Genomic DNA, 18,985 nt, shown 5'->3' with positions numbered 1-18,985 from the left:
TTTGATATTATTAAAGGATAAAATTAAAATTTATTTTTATGTATCGTTTTTGTCCTATTTAAACCTCTAATGTTTCAAAATTGTCTCAATTTTGTCCTGTCGTCAATTTTGTTAATGGATACCTAACGGCAGGACAACATTGAGTCAATTTTGAAACATTATGGACTTTAAATAGGACGATTTAAATGTTTGGGACAACTTTGGGACTTACCCCAAACGTTGGGACAAAAACAATACTTTACTCCATAAAATTTTTTCCTTGAATTTTGAAGTGTTGATAATTGATTGTTAGGATCAAGGTTCTGAAAATCGGACCAGATCGATCGGTTCGACCAGATTAAGTGGGAACCAATTCACTGGCCGATCCGGTCGTTCTCAAAAATCGTCCTACAATAAATTGGTAAAAAATCGCTCGAACCGACAGTTAACCAGTGAACCGGACCAATATTTAAAGGCCCAATTCGTTACTCAACATAAAGCGTCGTCATTTTGAAAAAAAAAAAGAAACAAAAAGCCCAAACTGACGCAACACCCCCTCACCCCCCTTTCTTTCCTCATAAATGAATTGAACCAAACCCTAAATGGCACAACCCTAGCAACCACTTCACACTCACCATCAGTGCCCTCACCTCCTTATGAATGTCTCTGTTGCTCGGTTGTCTTTTCTTTTTTAGTGAGCACTTCTCCATTACTTCTTCAATCCTAATTTTTTTCTGAAATTAATTATAATTAATCTATCCTTCTGAGTTAACTATTCTTGGTAATTTCTCTGATTTTTTATAGTTTTTTTCAAAAAAAATTTTTAAATTAATTTTATTGATTAATGATAGTAATTGTTAATTCTAACATATGAATTTAAGTTCTGTATATAATTGTTAATTTTGTATTCTAAAACGGTATGTATCATTGGATTGTTGTTGATGTGTAGAAATTTTATGTAATTTGCATGATTTTAAAAATCGGACCGGACCAATCCAATTACAAACCGGCAACATTAATGGTCCGATCAGGCATATAAAACCATTAATAAAACCGGTTAAAAACTGTTGAACCGGCCGGTTTACACAAAAACGGAAGCTCCTTCGTTTCTTTCTCCCTTTTTTTCTTTCTTTCTTTCATTCAGAAAGAAATCACAGAAGCCAAAAAACCCTAGCACTGTAAGCCTACACCGCCGCAAGGAGTGGCATATTGCCGCCGTCCGTCGCACTCATAGTTCGCTGTCGGTCCGTCTATCTAGCTTCCCTCGTGCTCCAAGTCCTCAACCCCTGTTCGCTGTCACCGATCGCAGCTGCTTCCTCGAGCTCGGCGTCCGTCGTCTTTGTCTGCTCACCCGCGCTTCCGCCGCCGTTTGTTTGCCGTTTACGTTCGCTTCTTCGTTCAGCCGTCGTCTTCGTTCGCGTTCTTCGTCGTTCGGGTTCGCTCGGCGTTCACCGTTCGCGTTCACTCGCAGTTCACCGTTCGAGTTCGCATTCGCGTTCGTCTGTTAGCCATGTTGCTCTGCTTCAAAATCTGCGACCAACCCGCGCGCTCCACCTAGCCGTCCAACTGCTCTCTTTTGTCGCCGCCGTGAGTTCCCTAAACCCGCCACCAGACAATACACTTACACAACACCAATACTCTACTTCAAACTCTGCAACTTCTGATTTCCATTACAATAAGTAACTATTTGATTTGGTAGTGGTTTGGATTTTTTCGTAGAATGAATTAAAATATACAATAGTTATGTGCTCTTCTCTATCACATTGATATTAAGCTTTGAATACTCTTATTACGTTTTAATTTCACCACACTCAACATGTTTGATGAAATGCTTTAACCATATTTCTGGTTGGTTTTATAATTTCTAGCTTTTAGAAACTTAGTAAGTTGATTGCATGTGAAATTAGAATAATTAGATCTTAGTAATTAGGAAATTTTAGCTGCACAAATAGCATCTTTGCAGAAAACATATTAGCATGATGATTACACTTCATTAGTGTTCTTCTGGTAAATTTGAACTGTTATTGTAAACATGTTAATTTGCTAATTGCTCGTGTTGTTGTTCTGTTATTTTTAATTTTTTTTTGTTTTTGTTGTGATTTTCTGTTCTTGAACTTGTTAAGTTGATAATTTGCTAAATTGTTGGGCTGCTGTTGTTTTAACATGCCAAACTGTTAGGTTGCTGTGATTTAATTTGTTGGATTTTCTATTTAGGTCTTGTTCTTGTTTATTTGCTAAATTGTTGTTTTGTATTTATTGTTGTCTTTGAGATTATTGCTGGATATTGGTGATCATTGATTTATTATATGCTTCATGTTTTCATTGTTTTCTTCTTCTGAAGGAAAAAAAATTCTGTTTTCATTGTTTTGTTGATTGTTTGTTTTGCTTCAAAAATCAATTTTTTGGATCATTGCTCAAATTCTGAATGCTGTTCTGCTGGTTTTGCTGTGTTTGTTTTGTTTCAGAAATAAATTTTTTGTGATCAATGCTCAAACTCTGAATGTTGTTCTGCCGTTTTTGTTTTGTTTCAGAAATCAATTTTGTGATGAATGCTCATACTCTGAATGTTCTGTTTTGTTTTAAGGCTGTGTTTGGAAGAGGTGATTGATTTCTGAGTGTTGTTTTGTTTTTGTTTTAAGGCTGTGTGTTGTGTTCAATTTTCATTTTGTAGGAAATTCTTTGAGGTATATAAGAATTAAGAATGAAGACTATTTCAACGGTATTACTTTGTTGATTCTGATCTGCTACAAGCTTGAACATAGAATTGAAGAGAGAAACCCTTTATTATTTCATCATTGGCCTATTTTTGGCATTGCATATCATTGTAGTTTGTTTATTCATAGAACTAGTTGTTTATGATCCCCTTTTGAAGTAAAAAAATGCAATAGAAGAGTGTTTAGAACCAGTTGCTTTATTCATTGAATTTTTATAGAATCAGGTGTTTATTATAAAATGGGTTTTCGGTTGAACCACGGTTAAACCAATGAACCAGTGAACCAGTAATTAGAGCGGTTTGATGACCGGTCCAGTTTTCAGAACCTTGGTAATTTGTGTTGAATAATCAATACTTAGTTATTGACTATATGTAATTTGTGTAAGTTTGAATTCGATGATTAAAAATTTGTGTAAATAGTGTTTAAAACTAGTTTGTTTTTTTAGTATTGGAACATAATGTGTTTGTTAATTATGTGTGTTTTGATTTTTTTAGTCATAAATTTTAATGTTTGAATTTGTGAATTTTCGTTGATAAATTATAGACAAGTTATTAGGCAAAATTTTGAATTTTATTAATTTAAAAGTTATTAAATTTAAATATTTAAAATTTTGTATTGAATTTATAATAATTTTATTTTATATTTAATTAAATCGGTTCAACCATGGTTCGATTCCGTTGGATCATTGAACCATCAATCCAGTCACATGACTGGTTTAATGACCGGTTTGGTTCTTGCAACCTTGGTTAGGATTTAAAGTTTTATACAACAAGAAAATTAAGGAGAAAAAATGTTACAAGAAGGGTTACAATTTTCTAACACATGAAAGAAGATGTGACTTAACTACTAACATTATTAACGTCCATGTCACTCATTTCGTTAATTATTAGTGTCAATTTTAACGGTAAGACCACATGAAACCTGTTTAAAACATTTTGAAATTGAAATAGGACGTTTGAAACGTTAATGACCAAATTACGATTCGGCCCAAACGTTGGGACCAAAGTAGTACTTTACCCTTATTTTTATTACTCTTTTTCAAATATTGAGAATGCAAGGTTCTGGGATCGGGTGATAAAACGCTGCGTTTAAGCGCATTTCCTTTCCGGGGTGGATCTGCACTGCACAGCTTGCTCGAAGAAGAAGAAGATGCACTGGTACTTTGTCGCTGTGCTCCTCACTGTTCTCACCAGTTCTCAGGTTTACCTCCATTCTCCCCAAATCTAAATTTCTACCATAATCTCATCCCTTTCCCATGCCTCTTATCATGTATTCCACTCAAAGCAGAAAAACAATAACAAAAAATAGAGTAATTTCAAATTTCAATTCACTGATTTTGATTATTTCATATGGCAGGGAATATTGACAACCCTCTCGCAAAGTAATGGAAAGTATAAGTATGATTATGCCACTATCCCATTTCTTGCTGAGGTTTTCAAGGTCAAAATCACTGTTGCCCTCTCATTTTTTATCAATTTTAGTTGATGGCAACAAAGCTGAGTTTTGTTCACATTATTTGGTGTTTGTAACAGCTTGCAGTGTCAAGTTTCTTTCTATGGAGGGAATGTAAAAAGTCACCTCTGCCAAAGATGACAACTGAGTGGAGAACAGTGATTCTTTACCCCATTCCTTCAATTATATATCTGATCCACAACAATGTGCAGTTTGCTACCCTCACATATGTTGACACTTCCACATACCAGATAATGGGCAATCTAAAGATTGTGACCACTGGAATACTATTCAGGTGCTTTCTCTCTTTCGGAATTAGGAGCAGTGTCTGCTTCAAGCTGTTTTTATCTGTCAATTTGTGTATGTATGGTATGATTTGTTTTCTCAATTAGTGCTGATGTCAAGCAGATATTTCTAGGTTGTTCTTAGGGAGGAAGCTTTCGAACTTGCAGTGGATGGCGATCATGCTGTTGGCTGTTGGGACAACCACAAGCCAGGTGCCAGAAACTCAGTCTTGCAACTCTAGTTTTCTGGTTTAACCGTTTTAAGTTATTTTATCAGAAGATGCTTGAAGTATATTTCACTTGTTTTTGTTTTTATCATTACTTATGGTTAGTGTATAAGAAAACTTCATGCTGGTGTTGCTGAGTGGAACTTTTACTGATTGTTGATTTAGGTTAGGGGCTGTGGAGAGGCTTCATGTGATTCACTATTCTCAGCACCAATACAGGGTTACATGTTAGGAGTTCTGTCAGCTTGTCTCTCTGCTTTAGCTGGAATTTATACTGAGTTCTTAATGAAGAAAAACAATGATAGCTTATACTGGCAGAATATACAGTTATACACGTAGGTACTTTTTTCTTAAATATGTCATGCCAAATGTGTTCGGTTATTGGTTAACCTGGTTTTATCAAAGATATTTATTCCGTATCTTCTCTCCTTTAAAATATTAAATGAATATTGTTATCTTGTTGCTACTATATTGTGGCAAGTATTGAATGCTGTGTGTTTACTTTGATTGTGAATCTTGTTTTCTGTACAATGCATTTGGATTTCCATTAGTGGTGAATATCTGGTGCATCATCATTCTGTACTACGTTTATTTAATTATTCTGAACTTTCTTTTAGAATTAGGAGGAATGCATTTCTGCACTGTTTTCTCTTATAAGATTATTACTGTCCTTGTTTTCTTCCGTGCAACTTATTACACTGGTTAGATATCTTTTAGAAATGCACTAATAGGAACTCCCTAAGTTGTATCCAGGTTTGGTACAATCTTCAATATGGCACGACTTGCTTTGGATGATTTTAGAGGTGGATTTGAAAATGGACCCTGGTGGCAACGTATATTCAATGGATACACTATCACTACTTGGATGGTGGTATTAAATCTAGGGTCTACTGGTCTTTTGGTTTCCTGGTTGATGAAACATGCTGACAATATTGTTAAGGTAAATCCTTTGGTGCTCTTGGTTCTTGCAAGTCCCTTTTTTATCATGTATTTCTCCACATTGTGAATATGATGCATATCATTTTGTGGATTTTTGTTGAGCCCCTGAAAGTAGTAATTTAGTATTGTGTCACAGCATTTGTTGGTTTCTTCATGCAATTTTTCTCCATTTACTCATAGTTGTGTCATCTTCCTTAGGTATATTCCACATCAATGGCAATGCTTCTGACAATGATAATATCAATATTCCTATTCAACTTCAAACCTACATTGCAGGTAAAATTTTTGAACTAAGCATGGCCTGCATAATTTATTGAACATAATATTTTGGAGTTTATATACCACGTGGAGATGTAATTGTAGGATGCTTGCTTCACAGGATAAGCAACCTTTTATGTAGTGCTTTCATTTATAGTTTGTTTTCTATTGAATCTTTTGGTGTGATTTTTGTAAGTCATATCTAAATAACGTATTTCAATAGGCAAATTTATCTTTATTATACGTATTAACAGATGATGTTTCTTTGTTTAGACTATTGTCCATTCTTTATAAGCAAATGACGTTGTTTGTTATTCTCGTTGAGTTGTGTCTCTTGTGTGGAGATTGAAGAATATTGATATGTTTGTCAAACCATTTATGCTCTATTATCAGGCTGATGCTGGATACTAATTTCCTGTTTCTCTTTGCAGCTTTTCTTGGGTATTATTATTTGTATGATGTCTCTACACATGTATTTTGCCCCATCAAATATGCTATTAGATATGCCAGTAACAGTTAAACCGGATGAAGAGAGGGAGAAGCTTATTGAAGTGTCTGTTGATCGAAGAACACATTCATGATGTCATTCAATGCTTTGGTATCGACACATTTATTTGAATTAGAAAAATTCCCACGCGATGCGCTGGCTAAATACTTATTCCATAATATTGTTCGTTGGGTGTTGGATTCTAATAAAAAATACAAATATATATTGATACTAAAATCTAAACAAGTAACTACTTGTTTTTGTTCATTGGATAAATATATATTGCATAAATATATACAAACAAAAATATTTTTGACACCCTATTTTATTATACCTTTATACTAATTTTATTAAAATCTTTTGACTATTTAATATTTCCTTTTGAATATACATATGAATTAATCTATACTTTAATACTATTCAGGAAAAATTCAAAATTCTAAGAATTGTATGTGTTCTATAGCTAAGTTTAAAACACATCAAATAAAAAAACAAAATTAAGTCCAACAAATCTCATTATTTATATGAACCCTTACTAATTAAAAAAAAAAAACCTGCCTACCCCTGGTCTTTCTCCTCTCTTCACTGAATAACAACAATCACACCCTTTAGTCCCCCTTCTTCGTTTCGCTGCAGATTCCACTCTTCATCGTCGATTTTAATGGCTTCTGCCTCCGTCAACAACAATCACACCCCTTATTCCACTCTTCACTGCTGATTTCACTTCTCTCTCTCTCGGCCGCACGTTCTTTCTTGCACTACATCGCCAGTGTCCAGCACCCAAGTCGTTCTCGCGCTCCGTCGCCGTCACCCAACACCTACATATCTCTCGCGCCTCTCTCGCACTTCGTCGCCGTCACCCAGCACCTATCGGCAGCTTCTCTTTTTGCGCCGCCGTCTCCTCCTTTCCTCTCCTTTCTTCTCTTCTTTCTGCGTTCTGATTTAGAGATATATTTGATATTATTGTTGTTGGTCTTATTGTTCTGATTTTGATATTGTGTTGATGTTATTGTTGTTGGTCATGATGGATGCAAGGAGGGATGATGGCTAAGGTAGTACGAATGAGAGATGGGTTGGAGTTGGGAGGTGAGAGATGGTGGTCCTTGCAGCAGCGATAGGGCAAAGGTGGTGGCTGAAGAAGTGAACGAGGGTAAACTTGGAATTAGTAATTTGGGATAAGGGTATTTTGGAAAGAAATTATTTGTTAAAGTTTCGGTCTCCGTTATCAAAAATTTAAAACCCCTGTATCCCCAATTTTTTGAGGTATTGAAATACTGAAATTTTGGAGACGGAAACTGAAATTTTAGTACCAATCTCTGAACCAACAAATATAATACTGTATTTCAGTTCTCCAATCTCCATCCCAATACTTCAAAACAAACGTTACTTTATTATTTTTATTGGTTTAAGAAAAATCTTGAAAGGTGTCAACATAATACTAAGTTACTATCATAATAAACTAACTAATGATAACAATTTAAAATAAGAAAATGACTAAACAAACTGATACCTCTATTTTAATTGGTTATCTTTATCTAACTAACACAGAAATTTAAAAGTGAAAATGTATACAATTTAGTAAACAAATGTTTATTAACAAAAGAATGCATGAAAGTGTTTTATAGAACCTCCTTAATCTGTAGACGTTGCTTATAACTTGTAAAAAAAGATTGTTAACGGCTTACCATAAGTTACATTCTCTTCAAAATGCTAACTATCCCAAAAGAAAAATACAGAAGATATTCCTGGATAAAAAATTAGGCTGAAAATTTATATATTAAAAAAATCAATAAATTATGATATGTGTGACCATATCATAATTTATGGAAGCTAATATGTGTGACCATATCGTCCATTCCATTTCGTTTGGCAACATCTGCTAGTATCTTTTAAGTTTGTTCCTTCTACTATTCAATATCTTTGGCTTAGACCTCTTTCTCTGCATATTGTCTTTGGCACCATTCGAATAATTCAGCTTTTATTTTTAAGAATATCTTGCGAATATTCAAAGTGCGTCCTTAAACTACTTGATTTCCATGATTGGATATATTAAAGCTCTATTTTGAGACAAACTCACAATGTACTCATCATTCTGCAAAAAGAGAGCCACTCTGCAACTTTCATTGCAAGTATATCTAAGTAAAGACTTCTAAGGGAACATTCAATGTGATTTTTATTAATTGTCGAACACTACTGGTCCATAAACTTCATTAAACAACTGGCAACCACCACAAAAGAAAAAAAAAAACATCTAATATTGAGACAGACCATCATACTCTACCAACACTTCTCTCTTTAAATAGTATTATCCACGTTGCTAGAATCTGCATTACAGCTCTTTAATGCAAATTGCACCTTGTGATCATCATCACCAGCATTAGGCATTAATTTATTACTAGTTAAAAATTCATCCCGCACATTACTTTGAAGCTGTAACACAAAACATTTGTTTAGATTTTAGAAAATAACTTACAATACCATGGCACCACAAAGTATATCATCAAAAGCAATAAAAAAAGTCAGTGACAATCATTTCAGAGTTCAGAATTCAACTACAGTTGCCAACTCTTTATTTTTCAGTAATTTATAGTTGAAAAAAGCCAAAAGGATATACCATTAAAACAAAAGAGCACTTATCTTTTAGTAGAAATTTGGAAGCTAACCAATGAAGCACTCATTCATAATTCAGAGATTCATTATAAATTTAGAATATTTTTCTTCTAAAACTACAGATTCATCACCACTGGTTAGCTTTTTAAGAGATGAAGATTCCTGCAAAAAATTAGAACAAAATCCTATAAATTTTTAAGCTGTTTGTTGGTTTCAGTTGAAATAATTGACCACAGAAAATATAGCCAAAAGCCTAATCATAGTTAATCATGAAATTTTTTGAATGAGTGGTTGAATATATATTAGAAATAAAGACAAACAGAGAACATGAACTTTGAATGCATGAAAACAGCATACTCATTTAAGTTATTGTATTAAATATAACTAATTTGTTTAAAAAATAAGATCATTATAGTTTAGTCACATTCTTTAAATTTTGCATGGATTGTTTCTTGATAACAATGACCAAAAGAACAAACATGCTTTGTATGAGTGCAAAATAAAATAAAATAAAATAAAATAAAAGTATGCATGATAGGAAAGAAAGCATGCATATTTACATAGGTGAATGCTATGGTACTTATCACTTTGTACCTAAGTTACTAAAAAAAGTAAATAAATAATATTTAATAAATTTTACATGATTTATTTTTTATTTTAAACATTTTATTTTTTACTTTAAAAAGAAAGTTAGACAATTTAGACACCATAACAGAGGTATCATATAACTCACCATCCATATAAGTAGAAATTGAACTCTTTTTATCCAAAGTGGGCTATTATCTGTCCTACTAAGCTATCCAAATCTACATCTCAAAAAGAAAAAAAGGAAAAAAACTTTTTAAGAACACAAATGACAAAAAGAAAAGAAAAAAAAAAGAATATACATGGTTCAAAAGCATATTAAAGCACATGCATTTCAGAAACAACATGAATAATATAGTGCATTCACATTAAAGAAGATGCTTATCTCTGGTTTCATTCATTGGATTATAATGTGCTATGATAAGTAAACTCCATTGAGGCCATTAGTCTTCATTTGCATATTCTATTATACCAAGTGAAATAGAACCACCCTTTAACACTAATATAGAATACCAACATCAATCATTCATTTCACATCTATTTTCTCATTCTTTATGCTAAAAAACAACATAATTCTTTTGTAGTACTTTTTTTTATTAAATTAAGAATTTAAATTAATCATTCAAAAGCATACAATATCTTTATGAGTACCTGAAATTTATTTTCATAATGGCATTACCTAGCTTTTAAGCAATTTGTATAATAATATATAATTCCGATACCCATCTCCGAATGCACAAACATAAATGTCAAGAACAACAGGATTTGGAACATTTAGTAACTATAAAACATGACAATAGATCAAGTTATGATAAGATAAGAATTCTATGATAAAAGATAAGCTCAACTTATTTGTAAAAGTTACTTGATATACTGGAGGAATGATCAAATATTTAAATTTAAGCTTAACAAATCTCCAATATATATAAAATAAATGAACTCTTGAGGAATAATATCAAGATACAAATCCCAACAGTAAAAACATACAACCTAGATAGCATAATAGGACACATACATAAGAAAGGTGGGAAAAGAAAGAAAAGGGTACGGATTCTTTTTAGAGGAATGTTAGGGGGCAGCAATTTTGATGTTTTGTAACTATTAATTGGCTATCAATAGTGTTTTTAATAGTGTGAGATTACATCTAATTGTGGGAGATCACTCACTTTTGTTTTGATGGTTAAGTGTTGACCAAAAAATACAAAAGTTGCTAGCCCCCTAGATTTTTCCTTCTTTTCATTTGTTTTCTTAGATGGTTGTTGGATTTAAAGTGTATCATAGTAAGAAGAGCTTTTGAGGAGGCTCTCCATAAGCTTCGTACCACAAAGAAAGATCTAATTTATAAAGGTATTTTAAGGTCATTCTCTTAAATGAACAACGCTTGAAGCAAATAGTAGAGTAGACAACAACCCAAAAACAAGAATATTTTAATTTTTTATTGTATTTAATATGCAAAAAAATTGTTCATCCATGTAGGAGAAAGTGAACAATAACTATATTAAATCATTTAAACTATAAACATATTTGAATGAAGAATAAGTTATCAAATTTGTAGCTGAAGTTTAATTTGAGTATTTGACCATATAAAAAGAACCAATGTAAATTTGTTAAAAAAATCAAATCTAAAATTGTATTTTATAAATAAAATCAGAATATTATTTAAGAAAACAGAAGCAAGAACATTACTAATTATGTAGTTCAACTTAAATAACAATACTTAAATCTAGTAAAATTGGGCCAAATTCTTTACAAACTTTCAGCATCAATTTATAACAAAAACCATTTTATACCAAATTAACAAATTTTTTAAACTACAACTTGAACGACTGCAAGCCTTTGAATTAGAACCCTGTCAGAGTATTCAAATTTCAGTTTAAAAGTTGAACATTTAAAACTAATTTATTTTTAAACTAAAAATATGACCTAAAAGAAGAGTATGAGATAGAGTCAAGACCAATTTGAGCAAAGAATGTAATAGAAGATGGTTGATACCATTTTTTCCTCATATTCCATCCTTAAATAAATGAATCCTTAAGGGATAATATCAAAATACAAATACCAATATGAACACCCTTTTTGTATTTAAATAATCGACTAAAGCTCCCAACTCTATCATACATCTCATCTTATAACTTGCTGAAGACATTTTTATTTTGATGGATATATAGTTTTCTTGAGTGTTACATTTAAATTGAAATAAAAAAGTAAAATACTGTCCATGCCACAAATAAATTTGGAGTTGATGAAAAGATCATAACATTATATTATTATGAATAAATAACTGTAGTGCCTTCCGTACATTTTTAAAATGCATAAATGATAAGAAATTAGAGTCCTAAGTGAGGCTTACTTTTAGTGTTGGTTGTGCATTCTATTGGTGAAGAATTGCAAGGAATTAGGCTACCATTTGGTGATGTCATTTGCTTTATCTCTAATTGTTCTTTCTGTATCAGGTAAACATTATCTTAGACAAATAATTATAAAGTTCCCACACAATCCTAGTATGTATAAATCGGGAAAAAAATATATTAGATCATACTTTAAAGTACCACTTTGAAAGTATAGGGAGTACCACTTTGTGAGCCTCACTTTTTCTTGTCCACTTATGAGAAGCACAATGTGAATATGAAAACAAATTTAAAGAAATCAAAAAGCAAAAATTAAAAAAAAAGATCTGAAAAACAGAAAAGTAAAAAATCAGACCACACAAACCTATTATTTCTAAGTAAATCACACAAATTTAGATAAAAGAGACAGCAAGATTCAATAATTAGCACATTACCATTTCAACTTCACCCTTTAACTTGGTGTATTTAAAAGAGAAGAGAATGGAATTTGTATATCGAGTTTCAAGCAAACAATGGAATCTAATTCTAGATTTACAAATGTCTAGGAGAATACAAAGAAGTAGTACCTCATCCAACTCAATTATTAAACAAAAAAAAAGCCAAAACACGTAATGAGTAATCACAATTACATGATTGATGCCATCAATTTTTTGAACAAAATTCACAACAACCATGATAACTAATACTCACCAATTTAATCAAGGGCATTAATAAAGCAAGCATTAATCTTTTACCTATTATATATTAGAAAAAATGCATATCCACATATGACAAAAAATAACGTGATCACCATCTAAAACTTATTATGTGTCTAGTTCATTCACAACTATATTTACTGTCACCAGAGAAATTCAATGAATTTCCTAGACAGGATTTTTGCTCCTAGTTACCTGCTACCACTGCAAAAAAAAAAAAAAAAGAAAATAATGAAAAATTAGATCACATAAATTTTCTAAATGCAATGTAATTTTTCAAATATATAAAAACACAACCGATGAAAGGATATCAAAGCTCTCCATTGGTGTCGTCAACTTGTTGCCAGCTGCTCCATCTTTATTGACGGCAGTAACACCACTCACTACTGTCACAGTTCTTTCTCCTTGCTGCTGCATCAACGGCCACCGTCACCACCGGCTTGTTATTCGGAATCTCTGCTACTCAATGAAGACCAATTCGGAACCTCTGCCGCCATCTGTTGCACCAACCACCGCCACTCTACCTTCTCTGCCAGTTACTACTTCCATCACCAGTGAAATCTGTAACACCCTCACTATTAGATTGTCACGCTTTCGGCTGCGCCACTCTGATAGCAAGAAGTATTACGACTACTTTATATACTTAATATTAAAATAGGAGCCTTTGACTCTTAACTGTGTCTCTGATTTCTTTGAAAAACAGAAAAATACTTTATTTTGAAAACAAACAGGCATATACAAATACAAGACTTCTTACATAAGTAGCTTATAAATATAATATACATGTAAAACATACAAATCTTATCCCTCTTACAATATTATAATAATAAGGGCGAGGGAAAAATCTATATCATATGTAAACAAATAGAAACAACATATCCAAGTACTTTAACTAAAACTTCGCAAGCTTGTTCATCCGTCTTGAAAAGATAAAGCTGTAGGGGGTGAGAACATCGTCCTCGCTGGTTCTCAGTAGAGGATTTTGAAGAATAGTTATGAGAAGATATTTTAAATAAAACTATTTTCAGTCCCAGTGAACGTTAGTTCATTATCCAAATTTAGAAACTTATATTTTTTCTAAGAAAATTTACACAAAACAACACTCTATACATTTCGCCGCTTACTAAGAAACCATTTTAAACAAACTTACCACTAAACTAACCAATCCTGGCTTCTGGCCCAAATTAAAACAATCAAATCGGCCTCCCGCCCAATTCAAAACAAATCACCGCTATCATCAATCCACCAGCAATACTTCAAAATAGAAATCAATCACAAGCACACACAAATACAAGGCAAACACATTTTAAGAATAGTTACAACAAGTATCACAGTTACCAGTTAAACAGAATTTATCAGATAGGTAAACCAAAATAGTTAAGTACACCCAAACAAAGCAAACAAAAGCAATATAATGCATGCCTGTCCTACTGGCCGTGAGCTCACATATCGGTTATTTTGCCAGAACCCGACATACCCGGTAGCTAACCCAGATATCGTCTCTCTGATATGCCTCCACACTCTTGGGATATAGCGCCCGTCACACTCTTGGGATATAGTGCCCGCCACACTCTTGGGATATAGTACCTATCACATTTCCCGGGATAAAGTGTTCCCACACTCTTGGGATATAGTACCCGCCACACTCTTGGGATCTAGTGTCTGACACACTCATGGAATATAGTGCCCGACACACTTTACAAACAGGAGAAAACATAAACATACTTACCGTCAATCATCCTCAATCATGTCTCATTTATCATATTCATTCCATAACAACCAACAAGCTCCAAATACAACACACATTAAACTCAACATCATAATTTCACCAGCTTCATACATATACATAATAATTCCATCAATCATCATTATTTACCCTTATCAACATCATAATCCTTTCCTCAAATCAACTAATAGATAAAATAAGTTATTGAATTAGATAAAATTACCTTAAATCAAGATTTATTAAATTAACTTCTATGGTAAAGTCTCTGAACTTTTGGGGAGCAACAACCAATCTCGTTTCCATTCAATCAAATACCCGAAATATCATTCTTTTTTTAATAAATTGAGACTCAAAGAATAATCGTTTCTTAATAAATCATTCTCAGAATATAAAACTTTTCTGAATAAATTATACTCAGAATATAAATCTTTTCTCAATAAAACTCAAAACATACTCTTTTCTCAATAAATCAAACTTAAAACATAACTCTTTCCGTAATAAATCAAAATCAAATAATATGATTCTTAAATCAAATTTTCTTTTTAAATAATGCTTCAAACAAAGTCTCAAGAGTTTTATAAAATTTCGACAGCATCTCCTCTAAAATTCGGACTTTGCCACCCTTTAAGGGTCCCAACCAAACTTTTTCTCAACCTCTTTTCAATCACTTCCAATAACTCAAACTAATTCTAATATCAGAAATCATTTTCAAATCTCAATTCATTACCAACAATTCAAACCAATTCCAATGTCAAAATTATTTCCAATTCTCAGAATCATTTCTGATAAATCAACAAAACCCACTCCCAACACTACAAGAAACACTATTAAAATCGATGGAAAAATAGAAACATTAAAAATCGACGGTAAAATGGACTACGAGACATGTTGGTTTTAAACATGTCGATTTTTTAAAAATATAATAAAATTGACGGCTTGTCAAACCGTTGATAAATTTTAAATAAAATCGACAACCTTTTCGTCGATAAAATGAGTTTAAGATTTTTACCTATTTTGTAAAAGCGACAAACTTGCCGTCGATAATATTATATAAAATCGACACACTGCCTTCGAATTTGAGGTGAATTTTATTTTAGTCCCTAAAGTTTAAAGTGTTCTATTTAAATCCAAAAAAGTTTTGATTTGTATCAATCAGGTCTTGCCGTTAAGTGGGTGTGAAATTCTTAATGTCGTGTCCGACATGGCAAGGGAGAGGGAACATGGGTTAATAGATGTGTAATCCTTCCCGCCTTTGGACAGAACACATGCTTACCCTGACTCTTCTTTTTCTTCTTCTTGGTTGCGATAACAAAAACCAACAAACCCTATCGATTGTCACACAAGGGTTGCGATTCGCAGCTAGAGAGGTGACATTGTCCTTCAGTAACGTTAAAGGTCCACAGCAGCAGTTAGTTTGAAACCCTTGATTTCCAGAAGAAGATCGTATCAGGTATTCCGTTATCAAATCTCCTCAACCCATTTGGTTTTTATCTTAATGCATGTTGATATGTAATGATGCATGTTGATATGTGATTATTTTGTTTTATAGTTTCATATTCGTTTCTTGTTTTGTTTTGAAAGTTTTTATTTTGCCCTAGTGATTGCTTTTATGCATTTCTGTTGTTGTTGATCAATGTGAGAATTTTATGAACTCTATTGTGTTTGTCTAATAGATTGTTCGGAGAATGAGTTATTTTAGTGTCAAGATACACCATGGGGGGGGGGAGTTTGGATTTGATGGTGAACCTTTACACTATGTGGGGGATGAGACTTCGATAGTGGACTACTGTGATGAAGATAGGTGGAGTAGGTTTGAGGCCATGGAGATAGTGGTCAAACAGGGATATGTGGCAGAAAACATCGCTGCAATGTGGTATAAGTCTCCGAAAGATGAAACAGATGTAGGACTGAGGATGCTTCACACAGACAAGGATGTAATGGACATGGCCAGAATTGGAATGAGGGACAACATGGTGGAGCTTTTTGTTCACAAAGATGGTGCTACTACTAGGAAAGACTGCACCATTGAGGAAGTTGAAGACATAGATGGTGGTAAGGTTGCTGCACCCACTGCAGAGACTGTTAGACCTGGTCCAATTGTGCTGCACAAGGCCCAATCATTTGCTCAGGCCAAGGTGGGTAAGAAGCCCAAGGTGGTGACAGAAGCTTAGAATGATATGTTAGAGGATGATGATGAAGAGACGTCAGAGAGGTCAGATTTTTCAGGTGATGATGAATCTTAGGATGATGACTACCAGGCAAGAAATGATGATGAGGGGTACAGTGATGAACAGTGGAGTGAAAACAGCTCTAAAGATAGTGATATGGAGGTTGCATTTGATGACAACGATGATGATTGAAATGGTGATGGGGGTTTGTATGATGTTGAAGTCACAACTATGAAAGATTCCCAAAAGATGAAACAGGGTGTTCCAACTGAGAGAGTACAAGGATAATTTAGTGGCAGTGTTAATAAGGGAAAGGAGCAAGTGGTGGCTGCTGGACTAAGCGATGAAGATGATGGGTATGAGAGTGAGGAGTTATGGGATGTCCCTCTAAGTGATGATGAGGGGGATCCCTTGTTGAGGAAGTACCCGTTGTATAAGAGTTTGAAGAATATGAAGGAGTATAAATGGGAGGTTAGGACAATGTAAGTAGATAGGAATGCTTTTAAGGAATGTGTAACTAGTTATGCTGTGCACAGTGGCAGAGGAATATGGTTCTCAAAGTGTGATAGTCATAGGTGCAAAGCTGTTTGCAAAGAAGGTTGCAAGTGGTTTACTTACTGCCATAAGATGAAGAGAGAGGATACATGGCAATTGACTAGCTGTTACAAAAAACACACATGCAGTAAGGCAACCAAGATTGGTATCATGAGTTTTCAGTGGTTGAGTAAGGCTTTTATGAAGAAGATCTGTGAGAACCCTAAAATCAAGTTGAGAACTTTGATAAAGAAGGCTCATAGCAAGTGGAATGTTGATCTCACAAAGACCAAAGCTGCCAGAGTGAAGTAGCAAGCCTTAGATGAGATTAATGGTACTTATGGAGAGCAATATAGGAGGATTCATGACTATGCTGCCGAGTTACTGAGGTCAAATCCGGGTTCCACTGTTTAGATACAAGTGGAGAGACCTCTTGAATTTTAATTAGAGACACCAATTCTTGGCAAGGACATGAGACCACGACTTGAGAGGATCTATATCTGCTTGGATGCTTGCAAACGGAGTTTCATGGTGTGCAGACCCATTATTGGCCTTGATCGATGCTTCATCAAGACTCCATATGGGGGTCAACTTCTAACAGCCATTCGATGGGACCCCAACGATAAGATTTTGCCAATTGCCTATGCTGTTGTTGAAGCAGAGACAAAAGACTCGTGGATATGGTTTTTGTTGATTTTGTGTGACGATTTGGGAGTTGATAAGATCATATGGTGTACATTCATGAGCGACCAACAAAAGGTAACTCTCAATCTAAGCAGTACTCACGTAAACTTGTTTAATTAATTTTGTCTTTAATTCATGTTGTGCTGTTATTGACTGATGCTGTTTTTAAATTCTGCTCCCAAGGGATTGATCCCTACGTTTGATGAGTTACTGCCTGGCATAGATCACATGTTTTGTGTCAGGCACTTATATAGAAATTTCAGAAAAAGGTTCCTGGGTTTTCAGCTAAAAATGATGACGTAGAAGGCTTCAAAGGCAATATATGTCCAGGAGTGGGAGAGAAGGATGAAGGAGATTCAGCTGGTTGATCAAGGAGCTTATAATCATCTCATGGAGATCCCTGCCAAGTATTGGAGCAAGTCCAGGTTTATTTATTTTCCTAGAGTTGATACACTTGTAAACAACATATGTGAGTGTTTTAACTCTGTTATTGTAGATGCTAGAGAGAAACTCATTGTGTCTATGTTAGAAGATATTAGGGTTTATCTAATGAATAGGTGGGCTGACAACAGACAAAGTATAGTTACATATGCTGGAGAAATTTTGCCAAAAATAAACAAGAAAATTAACAGAGAATTTGATAAGGGTGGGGAGTGGTTGGCCATATATGCGGGTAGGGACAAGTATGAGGTGTCTAGCAGTCAGGGTAATAGAGACAAATTTGTTGTGGACTTAAACTTACATGAGTGCTCATGTAGAAAGTTTCAACTAACAGGTTACCCTTGTGAGCATGGCATGAGTTGCATTAGAAAAATGTGTTTGGATGTTAAGAGCTATGTGAACAAGTAATATGGACCAAATCTACCGAGTGAATGGACCAAATCTATGGGCCCGGACTGAGAATGATGATGTGCTGCCACCAGTGTTTAGGAAACCAATAGGGCGCCCAAAACTGAGCAGGAACAAGGATGGTGATGAGCCACGCAACAATGACCACTGGCTAAATTATCCAAGGCTGGACAACAACAAAAATGTTCTTATTGTTTTGCACTTGGTCACAACAAAAGAACCTGCCCTAGAAAACGTAAGGTGGAGGCCTCAGCAAAAAAGATAAAGTTGTTGTTGTCAATTTGAACACAATTCCTTATATGTGATTGTTGTTACTGTCTGATGAACCCAATTTGTTGAACCCAATCCCCTGATATCACTGATTGTTGTTACTGTTTATAGCGTAATGCAGCTCCACAAGCCAAGAAAGGTGCTGGCACAACTAGGACTCCAAATTCCAGCAAGAT

General features: G+C 34.0%; 2 protein-coding genes across 3 annotated transcripts; both read left to right on the top strand.

The window, feature by feature from the left end:
• The first annotated feature begins 1,094 nt into the window (after nucleotides 1–1,094).
• Nucleotides 1,095–6,577, top strand: LOC107639436 (CMP-sialic acid transporter 1). 2 transcript variants are annotated; one of them, XM_016342931.3, is made up of 9 exons: nucleotides 1,095–1,566; nucleotides 3,752–3,893; nucleotides 4,050–4,133; nucleotides 4,226–4,440; nucleotides 4,564–4,642; nucleotides 4,822–4,991; nucleotides 5,410–5,596; nucleotides 5,794–5,871; nucleotides 6,285–6,577. In XM_016342931.3, the coding sequence occupies exons 2-9, from the start codon at nucleotides 3,843–3,845 to the stop codon at nucleotides 6,432–6,434; spliced, it is 1,014 nt and encodes a 337-aa protein (XP_016198417.1). In that variant the 5' UTR covers nucleotides 1,095–1,566; nucleotides 3,752–3,842; the 3' UTR covers nucleotides 6,435–6,577. The 2 variants fall into 2 exon arrangements, with proteins under 2 accessions (XP_016198417.1, XP_016198418.1); XM_016342932.3 differs by having other exon boundaries at nucleotides 1,096–1,566; nucleotides 3,744–3,893.
• A 10,900-nt stretch (nucleotides 6,578–17,477) lies between these two features.
• On the top strand, nucleotides 17,478–18,539 carry LOC148568409 (uncharacterized). The gene is made up of 3 exons (XM_088484690.1): nucleotides 17,478–17,765; nucleotides 17,945–18,053; nucleotides 18,187–18,539. The coding sequence occupies exons 1-3, from the start codon at nucleotides 17,478–17,480 to the stop codon at nucleotides 18,537–18,539; spliced, it is 750 nt and encodes a 249-aa protein (XP_088340816.1).
• The last annotated feature ends 446 nt before the right edge of the window (nucleotides 18,540–18,985 follow it).

The sequence above is a fragment of the Arachis ipaensis genome, chromosome B4, assembly GCF_059453495.1.
Source record: "Arachis ipaensis isolate K30076 ecotype BB chromosome B4, ASM5945349v1, whole genome shotgun sequence".
Taxonomy (NCBI): domain Eukaryota; kingdom Viridiplantae; phylum Streptophyta; class Magnoliopsida; order Fabales; family Fabaceae; genus Arachis; species Arachis ipaensis.
Note: the sequence above shows the minus strand (reverse complement) of the source record. Positions and strands in the feature narration are given on the sequence as shown.

What these genes read in the sequence shown, in the direction of transcription:
- LOC148568409 (XM_088484690.1), top strand. Translation starts at nt 17,478, where the DNA reads ATGAGACCACGACTTGAGAGGATCTATATCTGCTTGGATGCTTGCAAA. An exon ending in TCATGAGCGACCAACAAAAG is followed by an intron (nt 17,766 to 17,944) that starts GTAACTCTCAAT and finishes GCACTTATATAG; the next exon opens with AAATTTCAGAAAAAGGTTCC. An exon ending in GGATGAAGGAGATTCAGCTG is followed by an intron (nt 18,054 to 18,186) that starts GTTGATCAAGGA and finishes CTGTTATTGTAG; the next exon opens with ATGCTAGAGAGAAACTCATT.
- LOC107639436 (XM_016342931.3), top strand. Translation starts at nt 3,843, where the DNA reads ATGCACTGGTACTTTGTCGCTGTGCTCCTCACTGTTCTCACCAGTTCT. An exon ending in TTGGGACAACCACAAGCCAG is followed by an intron (nt 4,643 to 4,821) that starts GTGCCAGAAACT and finishes TTGTTGATTTAG; the next exon opens with GTTAGGGGCTGTGGAGAGGC. An exon ending in CAGAATATACAGTTATACAC is followed by an intron (nt 4,992 to 5,409) that starts GTAGGTACTTTT and finishes AGTTGTATCCAG; the next exon opens with GTTTGGTACAATCTTCAATA.